Genomic DNA, 20,502 nt, shown 5'->3' on the forward strand with positions numbered 1-20,502 from the left:
CTGACTTACACACACACACACACACACACACACACACACACACACACACACCTGTACATATACATATGTATATGCACACACACAATGAAAAAGTAAAAAATAAAAAGGAGAATCTAGTTATGAAGATGTTCATATGAAACACATTATTACCTAAATATATCATACCATCCATTAATTTATTCACCCAATAATACTTCTTGAGCATTGATTTTGTAGCTGGCCTAATACTAGGGATTTGGAATATAAATGTGGGCAAAGACAGAATCATGAAAATTATATTCTAGGAGCGATAGACACAAGATAGCAGCTAAAGAGGATGGATAATACTTAAGATCTCAGATACTCAGGGCAAGTCACATGGAGAGCAGAGGCCTAAACACTGAGAAGTAGCTAGTTGAAAAAAGATCAAGAAAAGAACAGCCCATGCAAAACCCTTGACCACCTGCGGGCTGCTGCCCTGCCACCAAGCAGGAGTCAGGAGGAGTAGGGTCTTGGAGGTGAGCAGGGGACCAGCAGCCACACTGGGCTGGAGCTCCGCATTGTCAAGATGAAACATTAGGCTGGAGAGGCATCATCTAGACCCCCAAACACGGCAACATGAAGCAACTGGCTTGGTAAAAGTGAGACATTCCTCTGTTAATAAAAAAGCTAACTTTTACTGATTATCTGAGGCTCTGTGTATGGTAAGTACTTTACATACAATGTAATTTTATCCCTCCCACAAAACACAGTAGACGGTAATAATACCCCCATTATAGAAGGTATAGTGAAGAAATCATGGATGTTTGGTGTAATCTGCGTGAATACAAAAGCCCCAGGTCAGGAGTGAGGGCCTCCCTTGACCTCTCTCCACTATGCCACTGTAAGTCTACCCTGACCTCTCTCCACTATGCCACTCTAAGGCCACCATCAGTTGGTTTTTACTGACTCGTTTTGTCTCAGTGACTATGTCACCTGAGATTTACCTTGTTCCCATGAATAGCTAAGATTCTCACTGTAAATAGTTACTGCAATAAATAAAACACAAATACATCCTGGTGATGGCTCAGGGCACAGAGATCAGCAGCAAACTCCCCTCCAGCTGACCAGCAGAGGAGGCAACACTGCCCTCCTGCACATACGTTACCATGTGTATCTTAGTGTGGAGCACAGGAAAGACCAGTGTTTGGGTTGAAATGGAGCAGAGTTGACCTGTAAGTCAGACCTATTCATAAAGCTGTCAAGGGACAATAACAAATTCAAAGGCTAGCCTGATCCCTGAGGGATGGGTTCAGAGAAGAAGGACAAGTCACATTAAGGACTCCTTGTTTACCAACACTCCCACAGCTGTGGTGGTCCAGCTACTGACAGGAATATGCCACCTGCAGACTCGGTAGAGAGGAATCTGGAGAGACCTTACCCATGGCTCCTGATTGGATGTCTATACTTGGAGACATCACCATGAGCAGAGAGCAGAGCAAAGACTGGCATCCTCAAACAAGCCATTCGCTTCCCACTTGCCCTGGCTCTGCACCGCTCCCACGAACCGAATGAACTGAAAGACAGAGGGAAAAAGTGCTCCCCTGGACCCATTCCTGTTGGGATTCTACACCACCCTCAGAACCTCGGGGGCTCTGGCTACGATCTCCGGATCCACTGAGCCCACTTTCTGCTCCTCACTGGGTGTTGCCCGTTCTCTGCTGACTGCCCCAGACCAGGCCGTACCCGCTTTCCCAAACAAGCGGCAATCAGCAGCAGGTGTTGAAGGAAACTGTTAAGGCCACATTAGCACTTGCTCTGAGCTTTTCTAATCTGTATAATCGGAGGGAGCAACAAGAACACTGGAGGAGGCCCTGCCTTCTGGAGCCATGAACCACTCTCTGGGGAACACTGCCAGCAATGAATGCTTGCCCCCACAAACAGTTCTCTGGGCCATCCTTCACAGAGGAGGGCCTCTCTATGGCTGTTCATCCAAAGGAGAGAGTAGGAGCAGGGGACTCCCTGCACCTGCCACAGATGTCTCTCCACTGGGTCACTGTGAGGCCACCATTAGTTGGTGTTCTACTGGGATGTGATTTAGCTGCCACTGAAGCCACCTAGGGGGCCATACTAATTCACCCAAACATTTGGTTTCTGCTTTTGGTTTTGCTTCACTGGAACACTGTCCCCTTGACCAGTCATTATTCTAAAGGTTTGGTGTTATGTGTGTCTCTGTATATTCATATAAGTGCACATTTTATGTGGGGGGCTGGGGACACTTAGATAAATGTGCTCATATACGTGGATGTCACAGGTCAACCTTGGTATCACTCCTCTAGAGCTACCTAAGCACTTTTATTTTGAAACAGTGTCTCTCATTGGCCTGGATTGTACCCAGTAGGTTAGGCTATCTGGCCAGAGATCCCAGGGCATCAGCTGTCTCTGCCTCCATTTTTTTTAAAAGTATATAGATGCTGTGGAGAGAACACAGGTCCTCATGATGGTTAAGCCATCTCCTTAGCCTAAGTTGGTGTCTTTTCTATGCCATGAAACAACCCATCTTTTGTCTCTGAATCTCCTGTTATGTGAGGGCCAGAGGGGGAGATAGGGTAGTACAAAAATGATGCTTTATCCAAAACTTAGAACCTTAAATCCACCTGTAAAGAGTGTCTAGCACACAGCTACAGGTCACAAATAGCCAAGGATAGCTATGAATGAGGCCCAATACAAATCTGTAAACTGTTGTGTTACAATGTCAAAAAATTGGACAACCTGGGAGATTCTGATTGACTTGTGTGTGTAGAGGGGGAGGCTGTGTACTTTTCCAGTGCCTGTCCCCCAACTCCTATGATTTTAGCATAGGCTGTAGCAATTAAGACTTACTGTGCTTCTGTCCACTTCCAGGACAAGAAAGCACCCCTTGCCAGTTGTACTCACCAGGACCAAGCCTGACTCAGGGAACCCCAAAGTGGGGCCCAAATAAGGAAGATCGGTGCTTTGTGATTCTTTAATACTCATTACCGAATTTGCCCAGATGAGACTGTTTACAAATGCCTGGAGCAGGAAGTGGCCATTTCAGTTTTTCTCCCAGAATGAGAGAAAATGGAGTTTTAAATAGCAGTGACTCAGGAATTTCCATGTGTGGTCATCAAGTGGACGGTCAGAGGTCTAAACTCATTTACTGGTACTTCTCATCCACATACCATCTCTAAAGCTGCCTTTGAACAAATATACATGTGCAGATGAAGTATGGGCAGGAAGGCCAAAGACTTTCCATCCTGAAGATGTGAAAAGGGCACACAGCAAAAAGGGTTCTGGGACCAGTGTGAGAACCGAAGCATGCAGCCTCCCAAAGAAGCCCCCTCCCCCTGCAAGAGGCCACCTACAGGCTGCATAACCCCTATGCCACATTTGTCTTCAGCAAGGCTGGCCTCTGAAAAAGACTTTGATTCACAAAGAAAGAGACATGCTGGCAGAGCCAGCTGGCCTGGGATGTGATGGGGGAGGGAGTGACCCTCTCTGAGAGAAGACTGCCTTGGGCACTTTAGGAAGACCTCAGCCAATTCTGGAAGTCTAGGAGGTGGCAGAAGGGACAGGGGATGGAAATTGATATGTCTGCCTAGGACTACAGCATTTATCCCATTTTTCTGGGCTACTAGGAACATGGGGACGAAGTGAAATAACAAAAGCAACGGATGGAAAGAAAGAAAAATCTGGAAACCAAGTCCCACAGCCTCTGTACTCACGCTCTGCCTCCCCAGCCCTCCTCAGCAAACCTGTTTACTTACACTGAGCCTGGCCACCATGCTTTCTCCATCTGCCTGTCTGACCAGGTCAGAAGGATGGAAAAACTTATTTTAACCTAAAAAAGGTAACATTGTGATTACTACTCACGTTTGTGAGTAACAGACCAAAGAGAGAGTTTCCATGTAACTAGTAAGCTTGACTGCTGCCTTGGACACATTTTGGTTTTATCCTTTCCCTGGATTCTGGAAACATAATCAGGCCATGATCCTTCTTGAAGGCAAAAACTGGTGCCCCCAAACTATCCCAAATTGTCTGCAATTGAGAACAAGCTAGAAAGGCCACAGGATCATTTGACCAGCCCCTTGGGGTTGGTGCATATAAGCAACTGTCCTGCACACCCAGAGAACCGAGAAAGCACTCCATTGTGGTCAGGGCTGGGCAGTTTAAGGAAATGCTAGCCCTACTGCAAGTCTACAACAGCTGAGTTTCCCTTCAGCTGACCAGTTAGAAAGCCTGGGCTTCCCACATCCCAATCTGGAAATCAAGGATGTTCTCTTCCCACAGGGAACCAGGATGGGGTGTGTCACAGGTTCAGACCTTGGCTCGGGCACCAGGCCAAAAACCAGCACAGGAATGAGCAGTGATTGGAACAGATAAAATTCCAGCTGTGGATAGAACAGTCTGAGAGATGTGAGGGAGAATACGCTTTGGCATCGGGGGCTTTTGAGCTCCCCAAACCAGACCTGGTCCTTGAGTGACCTAACATAACTGGGAGTTGGGAGAGGAGGAGTCTCTGGGAGAAGAGAGGCAGGGCCACCAGGGCTGACACACGCTGGGATTGTCAGTCTGTTACCTGGAAACAAGAAACATATTTGTGATTGAGAAGTCACCACAGTGACAGGAGTGCTCCGGCTGGGCTCTGGAGAACTGGCTGTCATCCTTGCTCAGTTTAGAAATGGCAGCACCTCCCTCAGTGAGACAGACCACTCCTGCTGCCTCCTGGCCTGTGCATACTTCATCCCAGCAAAAGGCTTCAATCCCTTGCAGCCCCTGACAGGAGGCAGGGGATGTCCTGAAGGAGGCCTAGTCTGGTGACTCTGCACTCACAAAATTCCTGGTAGTTCCTCTGAGGAGTCTAGGAGTGAGGCCCCGCTCTTCACCTTGGTGCTCTGCAGACTCAGAGATAAGTAGCAAGAGCCACCCTGCAAACCTCCCCTGTTCACAAGAGCGCATGCCCTATGGGTAATCTGGCCTCACGAGAGAGACCAGACCTGCGATCTGTGACAAACTGTCTAGGCTCAATGATGGTCTTTTTCAAATTTTGTTCAAGTATTTGTTCTTCTTAGACAATACTGGGCAGATGAGGGAGAATTGTAGAACAATATCTCATCTAAGGCAACTCCAGATACCATGAACTGGTGGGCAAACACCTTTCGGTAGAGGGCAGAGAGAAGCACAGGGAAAGCCCTGGGAATCGTGTTCTCCCGTGTTCTTGTCTTCCATGTGCAAGGAAGAAACACATTGTTTGAAAAGACAAAGACTTGTATCTCCAACTCTGTGGCTGATGAGAAGGGTGATGAAGACTGTGGCTGTCCTGAGAGATAATGATGTCCAGTCTGCTAAGACAGAAGACAAGCCGACAGCAGAGTTTTGCTTTTAACTTTTCAAAATATGATTTTATAAAAGAAAGATGGGAATGGTTACATATATGCTATATTCTTTAAACATATTTCCCCAAAAATAGCATCACTATAAAATGCTGGCACAATTGTGTGTCTAGGCTAGCCATTTCCACATGCAATATTTTATTTGCATTCACTACATTTATCAGAGAAAACTTGTATCAAACATATTTTGTAGTGGATGAACAATAATGTCTATGGCTCCTTAAATTTTAGTATTTGATAATTTTTTTAAAAGTAAAGCTGGAAAACACAAGACCTGATGAAAAGAGAACAGAATACTACTCATTTGGAGCATCTTCATGCTCTCCCGTGCAGCTCAGCAAAGGTCCTCTACCACTTGGTGGCAGTGTACCTGAGTGCCAAAAGTATCCAATAAAGGTAGCCTTGGTGCAAAACTACTGTCATGAAGCATCCGTATCTCACAGGTGCTTGAAAGCATAGACTACTCTGAGACCAGCAAAGGGCACAGCATACGACCTAACCATGGACGAGTGTGGAAAGTAATGAATGGGAAACATGCTGGAAATGTCCCTGAAATGGGGGGAAGAAAACAGCACCAAATCCGGAACCCACCAAGAAAAACAAAACAAAACAAACAAACAAAAAAACAACCCCCTCATTGGTAGGCTGTCTCTCAGCATCTGTATTCAAGGGGCTCCCTTGCTTCCAGCACCCCAACCAAATGAGTCCTACCTAAATTCAAATCCTCCTGATTGCCTAGCATGAGCATTAGGAAGGCCTGACTGCACTGGGTCTTATTTCACCTGACACTGGAGTTTGCTTAATCAAGATTGCAGCAGACACCTCGGCCTCCTAATCAGCCCGCTCTTGGTGGACTACAGACTCCAGCAGCCTTTAAAAGAGATGTTAAAGACCACACCTGAGCCACCCAGAAATGAACTCCCAGGAGGCCTCCAGTTCAGCTGGGCATAGACGAGGCTGACAGAGTCACTGAGCCAAGCCAGGGATTGACTGTTCAACTATCTGACAAGCTAAAACACACACGAGGGAAAGCTAAAAGTTCACCAAAGATACAAGAATCTGGCCTTTGCTACATGTCACGGCAGCTCTGAACACTTCTGTGAGGTCTCTGTTAAGGGGTCATACTGTTTTAGAAAAGTTTAAAAAAAAAAAAAAAAAAAAACTTTTGCCTGAGAGACCCTGAGGAGCAAGTCCTGTGACAATCCCCTTAGCTTTCCTTACACAGCCAGGATCAGGCCTAGCTGCGTCGTGTATGTTGGGTTCAGGCCTAGCTGTCATGTATGTTGGGTTGTCTTCATGATGGTGGGAACAATGGACAAGGATGGTTCCTGGGCAATGGTGAACAATACACTTAAATCTGTGTCAAAGTGAGAATTGAAAGTTGAAGCAAGTTATACTGGGAGTGTAAGTGGGGGATCTTGAAAGTAATGTGGTCATATCATCTACCTTACCAAAGATTTCCATGGTTGCCACAAATTGATAACAAAGAGACCACTTCAACCTATAGGCAACTGGGGAAAACTGGGGACAGAACCGGCCATCCCCAAGAAAGAGCACACTAACTGGTTGACCAGTGCCCAATGGTCAGCCTGGAAATCACATACAGATAGCATTGTGTGGACTGAACAGGTTATATTTAGGAATATGTATGTATATGCATGCAATAAAAATTAGAAAAAGAAGAGGCCATAAATGTGATGGAGAGTGGGGAGGGGAGTGGTATATGTAAGGGTGTGTTGGGGGGAAATGCTGTAATTGTATTATAATCGCAAAAAAATTAAAAGAAAAAAACCACTGAAGATATAGATCAAATTTATATATAGTGATGCTTAAGAAGCATTATTTGTGACAGTTTTAGAAATAATTTAGATGTCTTATTTGCTGGCTAGTGTTTTACCAACTTGACCCAAGCTAGAGTCATCTGGGAAGAGGAAGCCTCACGTAAGAAAATGCCTCTATTAGACTGGCCTGTAGGTAAGCTTGTGGGACATTTTCTTGATTAATGATTGATGTGGAAGGGCCCAGGCAATTGTACGTGGTGCCACCTCTGGGTAGGTGGTCCTGAATTATATAAGAAAGTCAGCTGAGCATGCCAGTAAGCGGCACTCCTCCATGGCATCTGCTTCAGTTCCTGCCTTGAGTTCCTGTCCTGACTTCCCTTCATGACAGACTGTGATAGGGATGATAAAATGAAATAAACCCTTTCCTTCCCAAGTTGCTTTTGGTCATGGTGTTTTATAACAGCAACAGAAACCCTAACTAAGACACTTCTGTTAGAGCTAATTTAAACATGATATATCCCATGATACAACTTTACTAATGTTAAGAAACTACTTTGTGGTATAAAACTAAGTGAAAATGGGATAAATGATGATTCCCTGTGTTTTTTATAAGCTCTAAAACACAGGAAGGAAACAGAACAATATATTAACTCTTAGGTGGTAGAGTTATAAGTGCTTTCCAAAAGATTTTCGTTTAAGATTTAAATTAAAAAATACTTTAGAAGCATCTTTCCAATTTAAGAAAGGGCCAAACATTAGACATGTATACTTACCCCTTCAGCATTATAAATGTATACTTACGCCTTCAGACTAGACTGCAGGCCTAGTCTATGTCTCTGTCCTCTAGTTTTACCACCATGGCATAAGCAGAGCTCCACCCCTAACTCCGAGGACGCAGCGCCAGGAACAGCCTGACCAGCAAGGTAGAGAAACCGCCACTTGCCCAGCTGTGTGGGTGTGCCGCGCTTCTGTGTTTCTTTGCAGTGAACCCTCACACACACACTGTGGTTCATAGGCAAGCAAAGGGTCAGTGAGTGTACACGCACACTCCTGCAGAGGGCAGCTCTTCTGGGCCAGAAGCCCCCACAGAATTTGCATGCATATCTGAAATTTTTCACAAGCCCACTCTGTCTCTGTGCTAGCACACTATACCCTTCCACAAGGTCAGTACCAATCCCCAGGGTCCTCTCTGTGAAGCACATGGAAAACACATCGAGTGGCCATAACAAGCCCTCTACCAGGATTCTGTCCTGCAGGGCTGAGCCTTGGATTTCTCTCCTAAAGGCCCTTTTTTCTTGGAATACTCAGGGCTGCTCCTCACAGTAACTCATGACTACATGGTTTCTGTTTCTGCTGGCCAGGGTTCTTCTCCAGGGAGTCACAAATGCTGCCTCTGCATTTGAAGCATGCTGCTCTTCCCTTCCTCCCCACAACCTGTTTCTTTTCAAGTCTTTTCTAAGCCCCTGCAATAGTTGGTCCCACCAGGACTGTGTGGACCTGCCAAGTCTTATGGCAGCGGACATATCACAAGAGTAAACAAACCTCAACCTGTGTATCAGCTGACCACAAAGTCCAGAAACATGAGCCTGACCCCAGAACAGCACAGAAAATAGAAACAGGCAGGCAGCTGGGTGAAGGACCCACCTCAGACTCAATGAAAAAGAACAGGGAGACCATCACTACACTCTCACACAGTACACCCTACCCACTGGATTTGGAGAGGGTAGGGTCCCTGGCTACTGACAGTCTTTATCTCCTTAAAGAAGCATACAGTTTAATTGCTTTTACGGTTTCTCTACATCCCTTGGTGCAATCTGGCGTTTTTCCAAGGTTGAGCATAAACAAGCTGAGTTTGCTTGTCTGGAACTGAATATGAACATGAGAGAGGAACTCTAAAACACCTACCCTCTCCACTGTCCCCAACTCCCACAGGCACAAGTCAGCCCCGGCCGGCCGGTAGAAGCCTAGGTTTGTGGCAATCACCACTTGTATTTCCTGCTTTGGTGACTAAGGGGCATTTACCCACCAACCCCACAGTTCCCCAGAGTTTTCTTGAGTGTGAGCAGCAGGAAATATTAGATAGAAGGATTAGAGAGTGGAGATAAACAGATAGAAAATAAAGGATAGCCTTGAGAGGACCTGGAACCTATTCCAACGAGCCCTGTCTCTGCCCTAAGGCATTTATAGAAATACCAAGGGGTGGAGCAAAAGAACACCCGCCGCCCCCCCCCCCCCCCCCCCCCGCCCTAGCACAGCCAAGTGCAGACCATCTCAGACACCTGCACTCAGGCCCATGGTCCAGTCACTCTCTCTATGCAGACCTGCTGGGTAAAGCCACGAGGAACCTGAAAAACGGGCTCCCACAGGTGACCTTTATACCCCAGCTTCTAGAAAGAACTTTAGGGAGAGCAGGTTGGAAGCATCGATCATTGCAGCCCATTATTAGCACATGTCCCCAGCTCCTTCCTCCCCTTCTTCTCCTTCAGTCTTAGCCACCTTCGAGGTCACCTCTCACTGTGCAGGTCAGTCCCCTGCACTCTGACAACACTGTCTTTACTTTGGCTTCCTTGTCTTTTTTGATGCATAAAACATAAGCTTTGAGAGTAGAGACTATGTAGCTTCAAATTAGACTGGCCACATCCCCAATTAAACTTCCCAGGCCTCAGTTTCCCCTGAAGTGAAATGGGAATAATAGTAATAACATTACGTCTAAGTGCTGTGAGAATTAAGTCAATATAGGGCCCTTCTAGCAGTTCCCCGGGGCTGATCTAGTAAGTATTCAACAAATGCCAGCCATTATTATCTTTCATCTCTATTAATATGACTGTGCATTCGCTAGCCTTCTCCATTCCATTTTCCATGCGGCTGCCAAAGCCAATCCTCTACAATGCAGCTTTAATTGTCCTTCTCCTTGTGAATGCCTGTCAGCCAAACTTCTTGACCGGACCTATGGAATTCCTTTCTGCCACTCTTAGAAGTCCTTATGTTTCTAGCCCAATGAGTTTCTGAAACTTAACGTGAAAACTCTCCGACCTTCCCTGCCTCACTCTCCCCTTGCCCTGTGCCCTTCACTCTGCCAGGGCTGCCCCATCCCGGGCATTTAAAGCAAGAGTCCCCTAGTGTTCCAACCTGTGCTCGGAGTGGCCTTGTAAAGGCCCCACCCCCAGGCAACAACTCTAGAGGTGCCCCATGCTACAAGCCCACAGGGCTCAACTCTGCATCCAGCACCTATCTCAAGTGCTGCTCACGCTGGACTCTTCCAGGCCACAGAAGGAGAATCTAACCCACCCTCTATGGTGTGTCAGCACTTGGCAACCTTGACTGACTTAATAGCAATCAATGAATTGAAAAGAAGTTCATGTATTCTTTGATATTGATATCAATTATAGCGCCTCTTCAAAGTACAGAAAAAAGTAATCATGATTGATTTTCCTTGTTTGAGTTAACTAAGGGGAACTTCTCAAGAGACACTTCACTACCCCATTAATCTTCTATTAATAAGTTGGTTATGAGCCCTCAGAGTCAAAAGTTGTTTCTTTTTCACTCAAAACTGGAGTGGAAGATCCATCCATGTTTTGCTTATTACTCTAGTCAGAAAAGCCACCACAGAAACCTCACTTTGGCACTACCAAGACCACTCTGCTGAGCCCCAAACCAAGAAAAACAAGACAGGATATGGACTCTGGAAACATGGGGTAAACCATACCCAAAAAGGTATGAGAAAAAGAAACACAAAGCTCCAGGCAGTGGCTGTATCTGGGGGCATGCTGGAGGGAGAGGCAGTTGTGGGAAGCATCAGGAGTGGAGGCCATGCTCTGTCTCTCAAGTTGAGGGACAGATGAAATGCTTATCCCACTACCATGATTTGTAATGCTCATGTTCAGTATATCTATTCTTTTAAATAGCATGTATTGCTGTGTGTTCATACGTGTATTTTTTATTATTCCTACTACTAATACTCCCCTTTGGAGGAGAGAGAGCAATGATTATTGAGTGACTGAAAGATTGCTTCACAACACCTTTATGAGATAATTCCAAATTAAGAATTAGAATACTAGACTAAGACATGTGGAATACCATGCCCAGGTCTTACCAATGCCAAATATCTTCCATCAGCACCCCTACAAGCCCACTCTATGCTATGCAGAGTCTTAGAAGGCTGAGCCATATCAGCTATGTCAGTGGGCTCCCTTGCCACCTGACTTCTGGGAGTACTCAGTCAGCAGCCAGCAGCAAGCAGGAGGACAGGGGAGAGGCGAGTAAGGTCCTGATACCAAGTCCTTGTCTCTACAGTCAATAAGACAAAAAGACAGCCTAAAGAATGGGAAAAGACCTTCATCAACCCCACATCTGACAGAGAACTGATCTCCACAGTATATAAAGAACTCAAGAAACTAGACATCAAAATACTGAACAATCCAATTGAAAAATGGGCTAAAGAGCTAAACAGAGAATTCTCAAAAGAAGAATCACAAAAGGCTGAAAGACATTTAAAGAAATGCTCAACATCCTTGGTCATAAGAGAAATGCAAATCAAAATGACTCTGAGATACCATCTTACACCTGTCAGAATGGCTATGCTCAAAAACACTAATAACAGTCAATGTTGGAGAGGATGCAGAGCAAAGGGAACACTCCTGCACTGTTAGTGGGAATGCAAACTTGTACAACCACTGTGGAAATCAGTATGGTGGTTTCTCAAAAAAATGGGACTTGATCTACCTCAAGACCCAGCCATACCACTCTTGGGCATATACCCAAGGAATGCTCAGTCAGACAACAAAGATACATGCTCAACTATGTTCATAGCAGCACTATTTGTGAAACAACCTAGCTGCCCGTCAACTGAAGAATGGATTAAGAAAACGTGGTACATATACACAATGGAGTACTACTCAGCAGAGAAAAACAATGACAGCATGAAATTTGCAGGCAAATGGATGGAACTAAAAAATATTATCCTGAGTGAGGTAACCCAAACCTAGAAAGTTTGTACTCACTCATAAGTGGATACTAGATATAAATCAAAGAACAATCGGACTGCAACCCACAGAACAAGGGAGGCTACCTAGCAGGGGGGACCCTAAGATGACTTATAATAATTTTTGGTTTTATTTAATCACTGGGCAAGCCTCAATGAAATATTTCTCTATTAGGATAAGAATTTATATTGTATCAAGCCGATAATAGAAAAAAAAAAAAAAAGTTCCTGTCTCCTTCCCACCAGAGAATCACTATGTACTGGCAGCATCTCTCCCCTAAACCAATAGCCCTGGAGCCTTTTGATGCTCCCAAACCCTCCCACTTCAGGTCTAGACAGACTCATGTTGCCCTAGCTGCTGTTTTGAATCTTGGTGGTTTTCCTCAAGCCTCCTCACACCTTTAGAAGCTGCCCCTAAACACTATCTTAAACTATACAAGCTGAGGCCACATGTTTCTTAACTCCAAGTGGCAGAGCTGAGACCTGAAGCCGTGCATATGACCCCTCTCTGCCCTTCTCTGCACAGGTTGCCATGACTCTAAGGAAGGTGATAACTAACAACAGCAGTTACTACTGTGGTTTTATGTTCCTTAGCCACATCGTAGAACACTATTTGCTCTTCAGGAATGATGTTACAAAAAAAAAAAAAAAAAAAAAAAAAAAAAAAGAACACTTAACTGATATTGCTGAAAAACATGTGTAAAATGTGGAAACTGTAATAGAAATGATAAACCTTTGACACAGGCAGCAAAATCAATTGAAAACGTAATTTTTTAGGCAAATGGGAATATAAACAGTGAGCTACTGCTCTTATTGGTCCTGTTTCCCGGCCTTCCATCACTTTGATTTCTCCCTGTACCTTCCTTTAATGGATAGTTCTAGAACAAAGGACAGGGCACAACAGCACTCCCTGGCAGGTCTTAATAACAGAGTGCCTGTGGTGGAGACACTTTGGATAGCTCCAGCTCTCTTGTGCTAAAAACAGTAGGAGGAAACCTTTACAGTCCCCCTCCTCTTCCTGTAGCTGTCTTTCTGGTCCTTTCTGCTTATTCTTACTTTTCAGTGATGCAGCACAAAGACAGTTCTGGCTTTAAGCCCAATTTATCTTTTTCTGGGATCAATAGAAGAGGTGCAAATACTATCAAATAATAAGCTACAAATAAAGGCACTTTGGTTTGACGGGCATTAAAGAATAACCCGTCCTAATTTCTTGTCATCTCCCCTCGCTGATATGACACTTGCATTCCTTGACAGAACACTCAGCATCTTGGCAGCATTTGCTAAGAGCGGGGTCGATGGCAGTACAACACTTGGTACCTTAGGAACAGCAAAATGATGATCATGACAAAATGGGATAACGGTGATGCTGAAAAGGGGCAAGTTGCTGCGACAGAAACAACCTTTACTCGCTACCTCAAGAGTACAGTCAGCTGCCCACAATGTCTGGACATCCGCTGACTCCCAGGCTTGCACTTTCAACCCTATCTCTCAATTCTGAGGGACGCTCATCAACTGATCATATCTGCTTTTCCTTTCTGCTCCTTTCACATACAAGTAACTACAAGCAGAGAGCAGACCAGAAGGACAATAAAAGGTTAGATAAGCCTATGATGGGTGACAGTGAAAAAAGGTATCGTGAGAGCTAATGATGATGCCCCTCTAGGGCCTGGCTCATGGTAGACACTCAGTAAGTATGTATCGAGATCAGCGAGTGGAAGGGAAGACTTTCAGGTCATTTGCAACCTATGGTTTCTCAGAACAAGATGCGTAGAAGAGATTCTGGGTGTGGATGTCCAAACTCATCAGAAGCAATATGAGAAAAGACCTCAACCCAAGTCAAAAAGGGCCCTAAAAAGAATAACTTAGAACTGACATGAACTGTTACACCTTTGATTGATTTCTGGCCCCAAATAATGCCCCCAAAGTCTCACCAAGAGTCTTAGGAGACCAGAAAGCAGTTGTCTTGGGACTGAAAGATATAGATAAGATGCCAGGCAAGGAGTTATTTAGGGAGCCAGAAAAGGATGTTTCTGCTGGTTTGGGATCCTACATTTTTATGGGGCATGTATTTTTCCAATATCACAGCAACCTAGAACTGAGGACAAGAAAGAGACTTAGAAACACATTCTTATGTCTGATTCAGTAGAGTCGTTCTTTCTACAGCATCCCTAAAGGAAAACTGTCTCAGGTCCAGTGCCCTGACTAGGGGCAGAGTGCTGCTGCTGGACAGCTCCCAGGTGGGCAGGCTCTTCATTTGAGTCCTGATCTCTACCTTGTCCTAAGGATGTACCAGGAAATTCCTGCAATCCTTCCTCTTTAGGGCCGCACCTTTGACCAAGTCAGGGATTGTTTCTCTCTTCTCCCGTTGGTGGATGCTGCAGTGTGGCTACTTTGATGGCCCTCTGCCTGGTGTATGAGACTGCTAAGTGTGATGCCACAGAGTTGAGTACAGTGGTCTCGACATAGCATCTCTGTACAGCAGACAGTGCTACTATTCATTTCTAATTAGCACGGCTGTGGTTAATCACCTTTTCTAAACAGGCTGGTTCCTTACAATCCAGATCCTTCCACCTCTCAGGGGCCCCTCCTCTTTTGTCTTCTGCTAGCTGATTCAGTTTTGTGGTCCAGCAGTCATGTCTGCACTGCCCTTTACTGTTAGCAGTTGGGATTATGTAGAGAAATAGTCAGGCTTCCTTACTTTCCTCAATATGTCTCCTCCTGTTAACCATGAATCCTCAGTCTGTCTGGCATCTAAGAGTCACTAAATATTTGTTAAATAATAAACAAGGGCATACATAAATGAGTATCAAATGTCACCTACAGATTTGAGCACACCAGCCTGTAATAAACACCCCATCTCCAAACTGAAAACCATTCTTTCAGCATCCTGGGTCATGACCCAGGATCAATAATTTCTTTTCATCAGAATCATCCACCTGATCTAGCTACATTTCACACCCAAAGCCACAACTAGGCAGAGGAGCAGCACACTAAGTTCTCAGTTTTCCTACCACACGTCACGGTCTTTAGAATAATTCTATTGCAGATTCTGTACCCATGAGTGATGTTGTGTGAGCATCCAGCCAGCAGAATTAGGAAATGATTGGCGGGCACAACCAGTTGGTAGACAGCAGCTGCTGCTCACAATCCTAGTGAATACAGGTCCCCTTGGAGCTAGGAGCTAGGCAAAGGAGTCAACAGACAATTCTTGCTACTGAAGGTAACAACAGCTTTCCTGCCTCCCACCCACTGGAAGCTGCAAAGAGGCCATGTGCCCCGTGTGTGTGGGAGGGCACAGGCTCCCATGCTGGGAGGCAGAGAGCAGCATACGGTGTGCCCTTTGCAGACAGTACTATCACCTCTCCTTTGTTCTCATGACCTTCCTCTCCGCCCCTCTTGGGTTTAATCTTTTACCCAGCAGAAATCTCTTCCTTTCTTAATTGCTTCCCATCCATTTTGTCCCAGTCTTTGCTTAACAAGTCAGAATGAAGGAAAGTGTGCTCTTCCAACTCTTCGGCTTTTATTCTAAAGAAAGGATGAGGCTGTCTGGGCTGTAAGGATGCCGTGAACGCTGAGGAAGAAAAATGCATCCTTTGCTTCTCCTGGGATTCATAGAGAACTGGGAGTCTATCACAAGTTCCTACAAAAGCTCCTCCAGTGAATTGCTTCGGAGAATGCCTTGTCTCACACCCACTAGTGTACTTGGGGAAGGCACTTTTTAAAACTCCATAGCTCTCCAAAGCTAAATTACCAAATCATATAGCACAGTCATGGCTTATTTCAACCACCTCCTTGCTCCGAGTCAGACGGGAATATTTCTTTCCTCTAAAGACCTCCAGGCTCTTTTGTTCTCTAGTTTACTCTTTAAAACTTCTTTGGGTATAATCCAAACTTCTTTTACTGGGGCAGAAGACCCTCATGAATATCATCAAGAAAAAAAAAGAGATCCTTTTCCACATCTGTTTGTTTACAGCCTTCTGCTAGGAGCTCTCCTGGGCCTACCATTCCATTCAACATGTGTCTTAGTATGTGATCCTGCTCCTAAAACTCCCTTTACCACCTGCCATCAACATCCACCAACCCTTTCCCGTTTCCTTCCCTGGAGCTTTCTGGAATGCGCTGCTTGCCTCACTTGACACCTGCTTCAAGAACTTAATCAGCACATTCAAAAATATCCCAGGTCTCCTCGCGAAGACAGCAGAATTTATAGCTCCTCTGACTAATTTACTAATTCTCCCATAAAATGAAAATTCTGAAAGCCCAAGGCACCACCTCTTATCTCCCACAACCAACACTCTGGCTAAGAGAAAGAAAGCAGTGTCCTGGATGAGGAATGAGGTACCAGTGCTGCTGTGGTCGGGAGGGGTGTGTCCCAGGCAAGCTCTGCAGCATCCCTGAGAGCCACTCACATCCAATGTCAGCCCTACCTCTAAACACATATTTAAAATGCCATATATATATATATATATATATATATATATATATATATACACACACATACACACACACACACACACACACATATCCAGACTACTATTCCTAAGGGCTAAGGGCTCTTTACATTCTAACTAGTCAAAGACTTCTTCCATCCCTTCTCAAAGGTATAAACCATGTCTGTGGCTTGTCCTTTTCCAGTTGCCTCTAGGGTAGCATCAAGACAGAGCTGAAGGATCCATTTACATCCCAATCTCTTTCATCAGTGAAACTTGATAACACACACACACACACACACACACACACACACACACACACTATATGTGTGTGTTGTTTGTGTCTGCGATTAATAAAAAGTGAGATTCACTTCCTGTCTCAATAATCAATTATTACCTTCCTCTTCAGCAATATTACCCTGCTTGAGAAGGCAGGGCTGACATTGAACCACATGCTACCTCTAGGCGAGTGACATGAGAGAGGGTATTTGCCCCCAAATCCAAGGGCCATTCATCTATTCAGAGGATCTAAAAGTAACCACTATGTAAGCCAGAGTGGGAGAGCCAGAAGTTTCTCATGCAATAAACAGCAGTTTCCCATTCCTCCAAGCCAGGCCAAGCTGTCTCCTGTCACAGGCCCCACACCAGTCCTTGTAGCCTGGGATTCTCACCTCTGCCCACAGTTACCACTTCCAGATGAATCCCAGCAGGAACAATGGGAAAAATAGGAATGTAGTGAACAATGGCTGATGATGTTCCAGGAACAATTAGAATCCAATCCAAGGGCCCCTGGCAGGCACCGTGGCTGTCTCAACTCACTGGCATCAGTTTAGCTCCCCCTCCCTACGGACGGTTCCCCTTCACCTTACCTTGGCACGCTGGCCAAATACGTCACAAGTTTCCGCAGGTCTTCCTGTCTTATTCTGTCATGATTGCTTCTGGCAGGGAAGGTCAGGATGGGTCCACCTCGCTTATCACGGCCCCCTGGAGGGAGCAAGAGGAGGGAGTTTAAGAAAAGCATCCAGGAAAGTCAACTGTAGAGGAAACATAATGTGTCTGGATGTCAAAAGAACAGGCTACAAAGAGCAAAACTCAGAGCAGGTAGGGGCTACATGAAGGTAAGATGTACATCTTTGGGCGGGTCTCTTTGGATTTCTGCTGCCTCGTCTGCAGATTAGAAAGATAACGGTGGGCACACTGCAGGGTTATTGCAGGGACTGATGAGACAGAGGGAGGAGGCACACTGTGAAAAGAGGCACCCTCTGCACATGTGAGATGGTACGTGTCGTAACTGTTCGTGTGGGGAAAAACAAGCTAGGCAAAAGTGCTTTGTCTTAGAAATTTAACCTCCAGTCACTTCTCTTTGTAGACTCCAGTGATGTGGGCTCATGCTCCGGGAGCTGACTATATGAAAGGCCTCAGAAGCATCAGGACAATATTGCCAGGAACCTTCCAGACTCATGTAAGATACACTGAGAGTTCTCTACCCAGCCCAGAGGTCAGCTCTACCCACTGGCTGCCTGAGGTGCCACCTGTTACATCTGATGGAGAAGCACGTGAATCTCAGTAGAAATCTGTATGCTCAGGGTCTTACTAGAAACCACATGTGAAAAAAGCTAGGCATGAACCAAAATGATGATTGCTGCTTTTATTAGGGCAGTCCTCAAGACGGCTACTATTTCTTTCCTCTATTTTCCAAACTTTCTCTTTGCTATTATTACATAATTTTAAAATTCATTCATTAATGGACACTACAATTATAAAGCAGACCAAGTTTCTCAGGGGGTTGGATGGGGTTGAAGCCGAAGGGTGGTGACTATGTCCCTACAGTACATTGACTTTCTACTAATCACAGGCCACCTATCTTGGCAGTATGATCACAGATGCCCACCTGCATCTCAAGCATCCACTGACATCCCCACAGTGGCGACCAAAGGGAATATAATGGGAGGAAGATAGGGGACACATGGCCATAGCACTAGAGAAATCCTAGAAAGAAGCCTACACTAGCTCATTTAGAAAATGATCTCCTGTATGACTGAGTGGCCCAGGACCCTCCCAAGTGTGAGCTCAGGCATGGTGCTTTCCTCTAGTCCAGGAGCACACAGGTGTTGTTGGGCGGCTTGTCAAACAGTAAATCCAGAATATCCTGAAGGACAACTTCAGGAAGAGGACACGAGGTAGATGGCTCCATGAGTAATGTGCCTTCTGCACCCATGTGAGGACTTCAGTTCAGATTTCCCAGCACCCCCATGAAATCTGACAGGATGAGCTATAACCCTAGCATTTGGGAGACAGAGACTGATCCCCAGAACTTGATGGCCAGCTAGTGTAGCCAGTCAGTGAGCTAGATGAAATGAAAGCCCATATTTCAAAAATTAAGGTAGTGAGTAATTGAGAACACACTTGGTGTAGACCTCTGGCCTCTCTATATGCATACATGTGCATAAGCATCAAGACATACATGCGCGCGCGTGCGCACACATACACACACACACACACACACACACACACACACACACACACAGGATTGGAAGAAGCTGCAGGGAAGAAAGGATTAAACAAAATCAAGCCACTGAGCAAGACTAGCATCCAGGTCCATCTCTACTCCAGCAGAGTGGATTTGTGCAGATATAGAGTTGAGCCACAGGCGCCCTAACTCCATATCTTCCATACACCCAGCCCTAGTTCTTTGTATTGATGATCACCTTGATTTCATCTGCCTTGGGAGAAGACCTTACCTCCCAACTGTGATCCATGATCCATAGGAAAAAGGAAACACAAGGGTTAGAGCAACAGGTTCTCCAAAGCTAGAAGGATCTCAGACATCCTTCTCTGCTGGCCTTGATTGCATTTTCACTCTTGGAGGTGTGTGTGTGTGTGTGTCTGTCTGTCTGTCTGTCTGTCTGTATATATGTATATATGATGTATGTCTGCCTGCCATAACTGTCAGCTTTCTCCCTGACTTTCCAGGGACACCTCATAAGTAGGGCCATGGGAACCTGAGGAGCAGAGACTCTCATGGTCAAAAGGTGACCTGGTGTTTTGGAGGGTTGGTTGGTATGGTCCCCCTCTCAAAAGGAGACCAGTAGGGTTTCAGAATCACAGTTGGAGGTAAGGTTCTGAGTAGGTAAGGGGCCTCCAAAAGTGGGAAATTGCCTTTTTTGTCTACAAGGGTGTCTCTTTTGTATGGATCAAGAGATAAGAAAAGGCAGCAGGATCAATCTTATCCTTTTTTCAAAGTAGGAAAGACATCCAAGAATAAAGAGGAAGAGTAAGTACAGAGGAGGAGAAGCATTATGCTGCAAAGCAGGAGACAATGAATGGAATGAGGCCTCACTTGGGTAAAAGACCAAGGACCTAGCACTCAGTTTACAGGGCTGTGCCTTTCCCTCTACAGCAGGCTACAGAGCCCAGGAGGAGAAGAAAATAAAGATAAGTCATGGAGAATGACAGCTAAGCCTGTCTCAGAGCAAAATAAGAGATCAAAGCCACCCTTCAAGGTCAAGATAGGCTTTAGTTACTGAGGAGAAAGCCACAGAACCTTTGTCAGTAGAAAGCATTCCATGGGGATGGGGATGATAGGTGTTGAGAGATGCCATCTGCTCTGGGCCCCATTCTGTGATGGCAGAATTGAGCTAGTGAAGAATGTGCATGGGGCAGAGCTGGTGAGGGTGAGAACCGCTCTGTTACATCAAGCGATCCCAGAGGAGAGGGATCCTTTGCCATCGATTCTCTGTCAACTAACAGGGGAAACAGAGGTTAAAGGCAAGAGAACAAGACTACAGGCAGATATAGAGGCTAAGATCATGGATTGCCACAGTAAGACGGAATTAGATGCTGGTATCCAGAGGCTGAGCATTCATGAAGCTGTATCAATGATGATGGAGATGGAGACTGATGTTAGAAGGAGATGAGAGATGAAGCCTGAATCCCCA

General features: G+C 45.4%; 1 protein-coding gene across 21 annotated transcripts in view; it reads right to left on the bottom strand.

Moving 5' to 3' along the window:
* The window catches only part of Kalrn (kalirin RhoGEF kinase), a 599,822-nt gene that overhangs the window by 400,857 nt on the left and 178,463 nt on the right, over positions 1–20,502 (bottom strand). For all 21 annotated transcript variants that reach the window (XM_036203323.1, XM_036203328.1, XM_036203326.1 and 18 more), the window contains exon 3: positions 17,434–17,548. In XM_036203323.1, coding sequence (XP_036059216.1) covers positions 17,434–17,548 — 115 coding nt within the window. The remainder of the gene's footprint in view (positions 1–17,433; positions 17,549–20,502) is intronic.

The sequence above is a fragment of the Onychomys torridus genome, chromosome 12 (assembly GCF_903995425.1).
Source record: "Onychomys torridus chromosome 12, mOncTor1.1, whole genome shotgun sequence".
Lineage (NCBI taxonomy): Eukaryota > Metazoa > Chordata > Mammalia > Rodentia > Cricetidae > Onychomys > Onychomys torridus.